The sequence below is a fragment of the Mustela nivalis genome (assembly GCF_964662115.1).
Source record: "Mustela nivalis genome assembly, chromosome: 12".
Taxonomy (NCBI): Eukaryota; Metazoa; Chordata; class Mammalia; order Carnivora; family Mustelidae; genus Mustela; species Mustela nivalis.
Genome location: NC_139031.1, coordinates 31,040,599 through 31,053,385, shown reverse-complemented (window position 1 = coordinate 31,053,385; position 12,787 = coordinate 31,040,599). Strand labels below are relative to the sequence as shown.

At 38.5% G+C, this 12,787-nt stretch overlaps 1 protein-coding gene across 4 annotated transcripts in view; it reads right to left on the bottom strand.

Annotated features, from left to right (window-relative positions):
* CTTNBP2 (cortactin binding protein 2) overlaps nucleotides 1-12,787 on the bottom strand; it is a 150,155-nt gene that overhangs the window by 128,221 nt on the left and 9,147 nt on the right. For all 4 annotated transcript variants that reach the window (XM_082693815.1, XM_082693812.1, XM_082693814.1 and 1 more), the window contains exon 2: nucleotides 9,614-9,721. Coding sequence is in view for 3 of the 4 variants with exons in the window: in XM_082693812.1 (XP_082549938.1) it covers nucleotides 9,614-9,721 (108 nt within the window). In the remaining variant the exon portion in view is untranslated. The remainder of the gene's footprint in view (nucleotides 1-9,613; nucleotides 9,722-12,787) is intronic.

Sequence of the window (12,787 nt, the reverse complement as noted above, 5' to 3'; positions counted from 1 at the left end):
TTCAATACCTATTTACATTTTGACTCCAAAAATCAAAAGGGAGAAGATGAAACCTCTTATGCTTCTTTCCAAAATAATCACAACCAGAGAGAAGGTAGAATTTTGAATACTATCTTAGATCCTTGTTTCCTCTTCTAATCAAGACCGATTTTGTCATAAACATAGCAAATGAAATTCCCAAAAGAACACATGACCTGTAGCTTAGCCACTGAGTATAACAAGAGGTTAAAGTGTTATTAGAAGGCCTCACCTCAAAGGAACATTCTGTATTCTCAGATCACAAGGAAGTAATTCTTAAAAGAAACTATTAAGTGAACAGTCCCCAAAATTACGATAATCTGCACAGTCTCCAAAATGTATTCCTGTTTTCATGCCATTTGTAACTCTGAATCTATCCTGAACCCAGTGTAAAACAAATGGTACATCATTGAGCTGAACAATGTGCTTTAATTTGTTCTCACAGATGACCTAATGATTTATTAATAATCACCAGCAAGAAAACGTTGCTTGAGTTCAGTTGCTTATTACATAATATTGATAAACATTTTGCTTTCACAGCACATCAATCTTCATTTCTTAATATATAAAAAAGCACTATTTTGCCTGGTATTCCATTTTGTCCCTTCACTAGTAGTAAATGTTCATCAGGGAAAATAAAATTTCTCAGAAGAATCAAAAGTGACACTTCCTATGTCTGTCCTACTGGACAAAATACAATGCTATTTAAGAATGATCAGCTATTTCTATTTTATGAGAAGTGATTTGCATGCAGAAACAACACACCGTCTGGTCAACTCCCCTTCCTTTTCGCTAGACATGGAACAAAGGCGTTATCTCAGTGGACAGAAAAGGAAACAATTTATGTTTTCATGAATTCAGCTCTGCTTAGCAAATTAAATCATTCATTAATTAAAAGGAACAGAAAAGGGTATGTTTTGGTCAATCAATTGCCTGAAGTCATAGGAGAATTCTGAAATACAAAAGGCTGCATGTTTTACTTAGCTGAAACCAGAATGCTCCTCTTTTATCATGATTTAACAGACATGTCATATGAGGAAAAGCTCACAATAGTCTGCAGTACAGCAGTGGCTGCTTTCAAACCCAGAGTGGAAGCATTCTTCTGTTTAATGATTTTATTTTATTTGAAGAGTTCGCCTTTGTTCTATGTGAAGACTCCAACACTGAGCCATGCAACTATACAGGTTTTTTAACAGAAAAAGCAAAGCATTTCATTCCTGCACATGAAACTATAATGCAATTTTAAATAAAATGTGGTGTGTTTTGAAAGAGTCATGAAATTTCTTAAATGGGCATTTTTAAATATTTAGTTTTGAAGGAAAATAGTTCAAAGACAAATCACTTATTTCATAAGAAAATGTATTTTTAATTCCAGTATAGTTAATATACAGTGTTTATTAGTTTCAGGTGTTCGATACAGTGATTCAACAATTCTACACATTACTCAGTGCTCATTATGATAAATGTACTCATAATCCCCTTCACCTATTTCACCCATCCCTCCACCATCCTCTCCTGTGATAACCATCAGTTTGCTCTCTCTAGTTAAAAGTTTGTTTTCTCTTTTTCTTGTTCACTTTGATTTCCAAATGTAAGTGAAATCATCTCTGACTTATTTCACTTAGCATTATACTTTCTAGATACATTCATGTTGCAAACAGCCCAGATTTCATTTCTTTTTATGACTAATATTCCATTGTGTGTGTGTGTGTGTTTGTGTATATACGCACACCACATTTTTTTTTAAAGATTTTATTTATTTATTTGACAGAGAGAAATCACAAGTAGGCAGAGAGGCAGGCAGAGAGAGATAGGAGGAAGCAGGCTCCCTTGCTGAGCAGAGAGCCCGATGCGGGACTCGATCCCAGGACCCTGAGATCATGACCTGAGCCGAAGGCAGCGGCTTAACCACTGAGCCACCCAGGTGCCTGCACACCACATTTTTTAAAGATTTTATTTATTTGTCAGAAAGCACGCGCACTCAAACAAGGGGAGTGACAGGCAGAGCAAGAAGTGGGCTCCCCGAGGAGCAAGGAACCTGACACAGGACTCGGATCCCAGGATCCTAAAATCATGATCTGGGCCAAAAGCAGGTGCTTAACTGACTGAGCCACCCAAGCGTCCCACACACCATATTTTCTTTATCCATTCATCCACCTATGGACACTTGGGCTGCTTCCATAACTTGGCTATTGTAAATTATGCTGCTATAAACATATGGGTTCACGTAGCTTTTCAAACCAGTGTTTTTGTATTCTTTGGGTAAATAACCAACAGTGGAATTACTGGATCACATGGTAGTTCTATTTTTAACTTTTTAAAGAACCTCTGTACCATTTTCCACAGTAACTGCTAAAGTTTGCATTCCCTCAACAGTGGATGAGGGCTCCTTTTTCTCCACATCCTCACCAACATTTGTTGGTTTCTTGGGTCTTTGAGATTAGCCATTCTGACGGGTGTAAGGTGATATCTCATTGTGGGTTTGATTTGCATGTCCCTGATGCTGAGTGATGTTGAGCATCTTTTCTTGAGTCCCTTTGCCATCTGTTCGTCTTCACTGGAGAAATGTCTGTTCATATCTTCTGTCCATTTTTAATTAGATTTTGTTTGGCATTGAGTTGTATTAAGTTCCTTATATATTTTGGATACTAACTCTTTATTGGATAGATTATTTGCAAATGTCTTCTCCCATTCTGTTGTCTTTCAGTTTTGTTGACTGTTTCCTTTGTTGTGCAGAAGCTTTGTATTTTGATGTTGTCCTAATAGTTTATTTTTGCTTTTGTTTCTCTTGCCTCGGGAGACCTTTCTAGAAAAATGCTATGGCTGATGCCAGACTTCCCTCTTGGATTTTTATGGTTTCAGGTCTCACATTTAGGTCTTTAATCCATTTTGAGTTTATTTTTGCATATGGCATGAGAAAGTCATCCAGTTTCATTCCTTCACATATAGTTGTTCAGTTTTCCTAACACAATTCGTTGAAGAAACTTTTTCCCATTGCATGTTCTTGTCTCCTTTGTTGAAGATTAATTGACCACATAATTGTGGGTTTTATTTCTGCATTTTCTATTCTGCTCCATTGAGCTATGTGTTTATTTTTGTGCCAGAACCTTACTATTTGGATTTTTTTTAAAGTAATCTCTACTCCCAATGTGGGGCTCAAACTTACAACCCTGAGATCAAGAGTCCCCTGCTCTTCCAACGGAGCCAGCCAGGTACCACAGCACCATAATACTGTTTTGATTACTACAGCTTTGTAGTCTATCTTGAAACCTGAGACTATGATACCACCAAGTTTTGTTCTTTTTTAAGAATGCTTTAGCTATTCAGGGTCTTTTGTGGTTCCACACCAATTTTAGGATTATATGTTCTACTTCTGTGAAAAATGCTATTGGTATTTTGTAGAGATTGCATTAAATCTGTAGATTGCTTTGGGTAGTATGGACATCTTGATAATATTTATTCTTCCAATCCATGAACATAAAAGGGCTTCCCCTTTGTGTTGTCTTCAGTTTCTTTCATCAAGGTTTTATAGTTTTCAGAGTACAAGTTTTTCATCTCCTTGGTAAAGTTTATTCCTAGGTATTTTATTATTTTTAGTGCAATTGTAAATAGGATTTTCTTAATTTCTTTCTGCCAATTCATTATTAGTTTATAGAAATGCAATAGATTTCTGTATACTGATTTCATATCCTGTGACCCTTCTGACCTTATTAGTTCTAGTAGTTTTCTGGTGGATTCTTTAGGATTTTCTACATATAGTAACATGTCATCTACAAACAGTAGAAGTTTTACTTCTTATCAATCTGGATATCTTTTATTATTTTTCTTGTCTGATTGCTATGGCTAGGACTTCTATGCTGAATAAAAGTGGTGAGAGTAGACACCCTTGTCTGATTCCTGATCTTAGGAGAAAAGCTCTTAATTTTTTCACCACTGACTATGGTGTTAGCTGTCAGTTTTTCATATGAGGTATGTTGAGGTATGTTCCCTCTAAAGCTACACTGTCAAGAGTTTTTAATCAATAATGGATGCTGTGCTTACAATGAAGTGTATTTGAGCAGCATTTTCTTGACCAGTATTACTTTACAACAGTGTTTCCCAAGTGATTGTGTACCCCCCAAGGAAAGACCTTTTTGGCTGCCACATCTACAGAGGTGCTACTGGCATCTAGTGAGCAGACAGACCAGGGCCGCTGCAAAGCATACTGTAATGTACAAGATAGTCCCTCTTCTCACAACAACCGCAACAAATACCCAGTCCCAAATGTCACTAGTGCTGAGGGGAGAAAACCTGCTTCAAAGCAAAACCATTCAGAGCATTTTTTTTAATTGCATTTTGAATCCAATGAACAGTTAAGCTTTTTAGAAAGGAAGATCATCCTAGACAAAATCTGAACATATAGAGTCAGAGTCTGAGAAAACTAAAACGTGGCCCCAAATGACACTACTTGGAACAATTAATTTTAAACATATAAAAGGTATATACAATGTTCTAAATGGACCCAATTTTGGCACAATAATTAATCTCCACTTATATTCACTTTGAACTTTCATTTTTGTACTTGGCACACAGTAGGTACTCAACAAGTATTTGAAGGAAGGAGGAGAGGAGGGATCTATCTTCTTGTACCATACCCTAGGATATTTTATAACATTAAACCAAGATAATGGAGTGCATTAGGTTATTAGATTTCCTCCAAAGTCCTCCCTTCCCAGGGAGCCAGTCAGCCACCCAGGACCATTTGCCAGAACTCTGCTAGGTGTGTCCACAAAGTTCTCCCCTATGCACATATGCTTCTCCTTCATTTCCTCTCTTGCCCTCTTTACCATAGGTTTGGGATGTAGGCATGTCACTGACAGTTTCAATCATACCAATGAGGGAAATTCCCTAAGGAAAGCAGTAAAATAGACATAATCTGGGCTGTTAAATGACCACTTGGCTTAGAAATACTTCCCCAGCACAAATGACTCACCTCCAGATTGGGAGGAGAGATAAACTTCATATTTAATCTATCATACTTTGGGTCTCTTTGTTGCAGCCATTTACAAGACAATTCTCTATTTGATATCCCATATGCTGTTAAATACTATAAATACATTCTATCCAAAGAAATAAACTGGTAATTTCTACAGTTTCAGTGCAAATAATACTTAAAAATCTGTATCACATACTTTATAGTAACTATAGGTTATGAGGAAGAAATGCCATGTCAATAATACTATTAATTCTCATTTATCAGGAAAAAGAAGGCATACAAGAAATCTGGGTCTGACTGCCCAAGGAATTCATTGTTTCGGTGATGTAACATTTATGTAAATTCACAGTAATAACAGCCAGCTGGATCCTGTAAATGTAAGCTAAACCACAATTTTGACTCCTAAAATTCTATAATTAGAGCATTTTCATGTTTTTGCCCTTGTTTCCATTCGACTAAGATACTGGTAAAAACTCTAGAAGCAAGAGGGAAAAAGAGGTGAAAGCCAGAAGATTCCACAAACTAAACAATTATCATCAAATAGATGATCTCTTAACAGGTTAATTATTTAATTAAATTTAACTCAAAAAGCTCTGTATCTATTGTGGTTTTCAGAAAATTTAGCATATTCTCAATTAAGCTTCACAGTATTTTTCTCTAAACATCATTCAGCGATCTATTTAGTCAAAGATTTATTCCTACTTTTTGTGGATGAGGGGGTATCATTCATAGAATATTTCCTATGCAGTTAAGACATATTTCAGTTAAGCAGTTCATATTTTCCAAAAATGTACTTTTTAAAATACAATCCCCCCCCCCAATAAAAATGAATCTCCTGAACATTACATCTGTTATAAAGCCAAGGAGTTTTACTGGGAAATATTTTTACCTTAAACATGAAAATAGTAAATGTACCAAGATATGTATTATAATTTCATAATACCCTCCCCCCAATCATATCTATGAATTGTTCTGAAAAGCTTATTGCTGCCAATCCAATAATCTATGTGATTTTTTATGTTTGGCTCAGGTCATGATCTCGGGGTCTCGAGATCAATTCCCACATCAGGAACCACACTGAGCATGCTTTTGGATTTTCTCTCTCCCTTCACTGCCACTGGAACGCTCTCCCTCTCTCAAAAAAAATACATCAAGGTAGCATGATTAAACAAAGTAAAAAAGCTTAGTCCAAAATATTTTTTTTAAGATTTTTATTTATGTGACAGAGAGAGAGTGAGATCGCACAAGCAGGGGAAGTGGCAGAGAAAGAGAGAAGCTGACCACACTCCCTGCTGAGCAAGGAGCCCAATGCAGGGCTTGATCCCAGGACCCTGAGCTGAAGGCAGATGTTTAACCAACTGAGCCACCCAGGCACCCCTGAAATATCTTTTTAAAGATTCCAAAACTCTAAAGGATTAATTAATTAATGCCTCATAACAATCATTTCTAAATTTTCATATAGTCCATGGTACATGTTAAGTTTAAAAATATTTCCCACCTTCAGAGAAATATTACTTTGACATTTTTTTTTAAACAAGGTGTATTTCTCTCCCAACTGAATAACAACATACTGATTGGACAGATTTTGAATTTTTAATTCCTGAATATGTTTATCTCCTAATATGAAATAAAATTAAAAGTTCCACATTCTCTCTATTCCCAGTTTTTAGCCAGTCACTAACCTATATTCCACTGGTGACGGAAATGGCAACTAAATGACACATCTGGACCCAAGTAGTTATTTCCCCAGTTTCACTAGTTCCAGTGAATGCCCTCGAGGAAACAATCAGTAATTGACCACCGTGAGTCTATGACAGGTATACAAAAATCATATCCTCTATTCTTAAAAACATAATCACCTAAATAAATCAATCACAACTCTCAAGTTTAAAAAATGACAAAAAGCTTTAAGAATCTCCAAACATACCAACTTCAAGGATGCTACATTTTCGACCTGAGATTAAGTCACAATCTCTCTGGGCTTCCTTTTTCTTTGCTTGGATTTTAATACCCGAACAACATGTCCAGTGCTTCTCCACAGGGGCAGCACCCTAGACAGTGATCTGTTAGCACAGTGACTGGCACTTAGGGGGCAGGGCTAAGTGTGTGCCCCACATCCAGGAACTGTCTCAAGTCCCCTGGAACTTTCAAATGTCCCTCTAGTCATTCCTTTCAGTAGAACCTTCAGTTCAGAATGATGACCTGAGCTAAAGAGTAACTCCTTTTCACACACAAACAAGTTGTTTTAATTTAGTTTTAACAAACACAGAATTTTCCACAGACTCCGCTTCCATGTAAGTGTGTACTTTTGTTTGGAACTTTACCAAGAGTCATTCACCATCTCAGGAAAAAAATCACCTCGTGCACAGCAAACCCACTCACTGTGTCTGAGTCTCAGTACGGCACACTTGGATCAGGATTCTTTTGCAATGACTGCACTTAGGCAATGTTACAAACAGGCACCAATTGCTGCTTCCTTTATCATGTCTTCCATGAGATATACCTGACCACTTATATACTGAAATGTGTGTTTTGTTATACATTACTTTCCTGTTATTTTATGTCACAATTAGGGCAGTGCACTGGTTATTTTTAACATAACCTACTTACATGCACACTTATCCATACATTTCACTGCAGGACAGTAAAAGAATAATATAAAACATTTTATTTAAAAAAAAAAAAGCAAAACAAAACAAAACACACCACTAGATTTGGAGGGATGCAAACCACTGACCTAGACTATGTAGTAAGGCTCCTCGCAATGCCAACATTCCTTGATTCTATGAAAAACTTTCAGTTTGTGGGACACCTGGGTGGCTCGGTTGGTTGGGCGGCTGCCTTCAGCTCAGGTCATGATCCCGGGGTCCTGGGATCGAGTCCCATGTCGGGCTCCTTGCTCAGCAGGGAGCCTGCTTCTCCCTCTGCCTATGCCTGCCTCTCTGTCTGCCTGTGCTCACTCTCTCTGACAGATAAATAAGCGAAATGTTTAAAAAAAAAAAAAAAAAAAACCACCTTTCAGTTTGGCAAGCCCTCATCATTAGCAGGCCTTTAATTCTACTTATATTTGTAAGTATTGCAATTAAGTTAAGAAGAGAAATAAATAGGCTTGCTCAGGTGATCACAAAAACACAGGCTCTGCTAAAGGTTCAAACATTCGAGCAAGTAGTGGGAAATGCTCCAGGAGCTGATGCCTTTTACAGGTTAGTACAAAGAGACAGAAAAATCCCTAAGGGAGAACTGGAGCTTTCATATCCATTTGGTCTCAAGAGTCTACACTATTGGCCTCACAGGGGACCCTGCTCTCTCCTGAAGTGGAGTGGAATACATGTTAGTGATCCACTGCGCTAGCATGTCTCCCATCAAGTTCATTAGTCCCAAAAATATACATTGGCAAGTCATGGGAATATTTCCAATGTGGAACGAGAGGAGTCCGTCTCACAACCAAACTGTGCTCAAGTCTACTTAGCAAGGTTTGCCATTCAGAAAGCACACCTTCAACTTGTTATTGGCTTACAGGTGGTAGAACTCTACTCCCATTTTTCAGAGGCAATCATTCTCTGTCATCAGACTAAGGAGTAATCATTACCTCCACTGTACCAATTTCCAGTCGGTGAAAGTGAACTGTAGCCACCCCTTCCTCACACAACTGAATTCTCAGCATGCCCATCGTCTCCATTATGTCTGACCACACACCATTAGTATTACCTCTTTCCCCCACTATATTAGCACCCATAGGCAGCAACAATTGGACATCCACAGGTTTTCCTATGTTAAAACAACCTCCTAAGACAAAGTCTGAGGACATACTCCATAGCGGGGGCGAGGGGGGAGACCAAGACCACATTTCATACATAATAAATACAGCCATCCTGGCCAAATGACCAAAAGCCAGGAAACAACTGATTATATACAAAGTATTTTATATTAAAGAAAAAAAGAGAAAAAAAAATGCTTGGGTTTGGTTAATATACCAAAACAAGTACACGATTAAGAACAACTAATTATGAGATTGTGCATCAAAAAAACATGATTTTTACAGAATTTTGGGTATCCAAGTAATATATTAGAAGATAATACTTCACAAGTTATGAAAATTTCAAAGTTCCTAGAAGATCAGATGAAAAAGTAATAAAACTATGTGAAAATATACACGTAGCTTTTAAGAGGGATATAGATTAGTTTTCAACTCTTAGAAGTTTCGGAACATAAGTCATTTATAATTTACATAGGAAGGAAAAGCTCTATCTATTATCAGTAATATCTTTTACAAATGACTCATAATCTTTCCTCTCTGACCTCACATACATGTATATGATACCAAATTTCCAATTTTCTAAACACTTATTACCAAATAACCACATGAAACAATACAGCTCAAGTCTCAAGCTTCCCACACTAAACAGTTCAGTCTCGATCCCCACCGTTAGAATGACCATCTGACTTCAGTGTTTGGGTTTATAAAGATTATGGCTTGGCATTTGTGTTGAGGGGCATATTTTAACCAGATGTAACATTTTAAATCTACCTGGTTCAAAAATTAAGAAAGGCAGCTTTGTCACTGGCCCTTCAAAAAAGGGAAACAATATCAAACAGGGCTGGGCCCTAGGAGCTCCTTACCCGCAGGGCCTCGATGACCAGGTCTCTGGCCTCCAGCTCCCCTTCCATCACGCTGAGGAGCATTCGAAGCTCTGATTTACTGAGGGTGTCCACGTCAAACTCTTTTTTCTGTAACACAAATATTTAAAAAGCAATGAAAAAGCTATTCATAGGACAATACACGTCTTAAAGGCATACAATGGATTGTTTTTATCTCAGTGGCTCAGCAAATCTTAGAAGCACAGGGGCCCTCTTCAATAGCAGAGAATCTATGCCCAGACCTTCTAGGAGGGGTAAAAACTATTAAGGCTAAAGTCCCAAATCTCTTCATTAAGGAAATCTATTTTCCCAGCCTGCCTTGCACACCTGGATTCCAGATCTCTTCAAATTGTGACAGGAATTTAAACTCTCCAGAGTTTCTATCAAAACAGGAAAAGTTGCAGGGGAGCAAAGAAAGTATGAGAATGTAATTCCTAGAAGGGCCCCAATGCAGAGGCTCCTGGGAGGTTATTATAAATTCTGGGACATCCAATAATAACAGGTCATGTTTATAGAACACTGCAGCAGAGGTAAGCAGCTGGCAGGCTACAGCCAAATCTGGCCTACAGATATGTGTAACTTGGGCCTCAACGTGTTTTTTTTTTTTTTTACTCAGCCAGCATTTTTTAAAAAACCTGAAGATGTCACCAAAAAATACAGATCTCTGGTTTCTCTTCAGAACAGAGATAACTGGTTAAGCCCAGATTCACATTCTCACACGGCAACCATCTACACAACCAAGTAGCAGTCCCTTTAGAAGGATCATGCTCTTGCCTTTGCTGCCCTGCTCTCCCTGTCTCTCACAGACACAGGGCAGGCCTGTGTACTTCCAAAAGGCTGAGCCCACCACCCACATTTAGTCAACTGAGCCTGTGGTCAGGTGAGTTTGGAACCTGCTACGTGGTGATCAAATGCTTTCTTAAGCAATGCCTTTATAGCTTCTTGCCATTCCAAAAGTAGGCCGAGACTACAGTAAGTAAGCTTTCCAGAGACTCAGTTCCACCACAAGGTATCAGCACCATGACCCAAGGATCACGAGCCTCATCCATGACTCTTCCAGTTCCAGTGTCTTCTCTACATTCCTTCCCTGCATCAAATCTCTCCTCTTTAAATCCCACTGATGTACCACTGATGCCCAATACTTTGGTCTCCAACTCTGCCTTCTCCTTTCCTGACAACTTTATAAGCAGGTCTTCTGGCAGCCAGCTTAAGAGAAGCTCAACCAGAGCGCTCACAGCTCGGCTTGGGTGAATCCACAGGTGGAGCTCCCTCTACACACGCAGTCCACGCTACCCACCTGTGCAGGGATTCCTTTGATAAACCCATCACCCTCAGAGGGAGGGCAACGCATGTTCATTCCCAAATGCCTCAGAACACCCAACCTCAGAAGCCATTCCTGAGGCCATTTCAGAACATTATTTCACATTTGCGTAGCATCCCAATGGTTTCCAAAGTAATCGAGAAGAACCAAGTCTAATATGTAAGATATAATCTCTATTTTCAGCTAAGAAAACCACAACTCAGAGAAATCAGGTAACATACCCACATCATTCAGCCAGGAAATGACAAAACTACACCTAAGCGCTATGACCTTTCTACATACTTTACCAGCATAGGGACAACATTCCTGAGATGAAGAACAGTGGCATCCTATCCATCAGCTAGTAAGAACCAGCTTAGCACCTGGAGACTAATAATGACTAATAATGACCTTCTATTAACCTTGTGATGACATAGAAGTAAACATGGCAAGCCCATAAATGATTCCAGGACTTTCAAACAGGCATAACCAGAACTGGCTCTTTCTCGGTTTCAAAGAGACCTTCTAGAAGGAGATAAAAGTACAAAGGGGAAAGAGACCAGAACTAGCTGGTTCTCCAAGGAAAGATTTTTAAAAGGGTCTTCCTCTTAAAATTGTTCCTTTTTGCATATATATTAGAGAAGTTATTTAGAAAGGCAGGGGCTCAGGATGAAAAGAGAGAAAAAGAAAAACCTATGCAAAACCTAAAGGAGAAGCTATTTCTAGGACGCCCTTGCTTAGAAAGTTAACTTAAGAGATATTCCCTGTTGGGGCACCTGGGTGGCTTGGTCAGTTGAGCTTGCGACTCTTGGTTTTGGCTCAGGTCATGATCTCAGGGTCCTGGGACTGAGCCCCACATGGAGCTCCGTACTCAGCATGGAGTCTGCTGGAGTCTCTCCCTCTGAGCCAACCCCCTCCCCACTCGAGTGTAGTTGTGCTCTGGCTTGCTCTCTATGGAATAAATAAATAAATCGGTAAGAAAAAAAAATCGAGTTTGCCTATAAATAGTAAAATCTAATATACTGGAGCTCAAATTCTGCTCCCACTATATAACTGTGTCACATGGGTCTTTAACCCAATTGTTCTCAAAGGCAGGCAAGCATAAGAATTCTGTGGAGACCTTGTTAACAGGGACTGCAGGACCCCATCTCTAGAGTTTCTGATACAGGTCTGCAGGGGAGCCTTAAATTCAACTTTATAACAAGCTCCTGTTGCTTCTGCTGGTTCAAGGACTATACCTGCACATTTCTGTATCTTAACTGATGTGTTTTCTCATCTATGTAATGCATATCCTAACACTAACCCACAAAGTTCTTCTGAGCATTAAACAAGAACACATAAATGAAGTAAGTGCTAAATAAAAGCGGTGCTTGTTATTATTCAAGCCGAGAGCACCCAGATGTTTTATGTAGGGAGATGTGGGCTATTGGCTATAAGCCTATTTCTTTGAGTATCTACCAGCCTAAGTGCAATAAAAACTCAGTTTATTGACTGTGATGAAAGACAGACTCTTTTATCCTGCTTTTTCCCACTGAGATGGGAGAGTAAGCTACAATTGTTATGAGCTTTAGAAGGTAATGTTTTATTAATGCTACTGCTGGTTGTTCTAAAGATTTTAATTAATTGTGTATTTTATTGTCCTTGTTTCCCCGAAGCTTCATAAGCAAAGCACTCCTTTTTAAATACTAATAAATTATGAAAGACATTGCCAAGATTCTGATTCATATCAGAGTCAGGAGTGCTTGCCCTGGTTCCATCATCATCAACATTACATGTGACCTGCAACCAACACTTCTGTTTTTTAATATATCACCATCAATAAAAAGGGAAATTCATTAAAATAAAAACCAGTTATA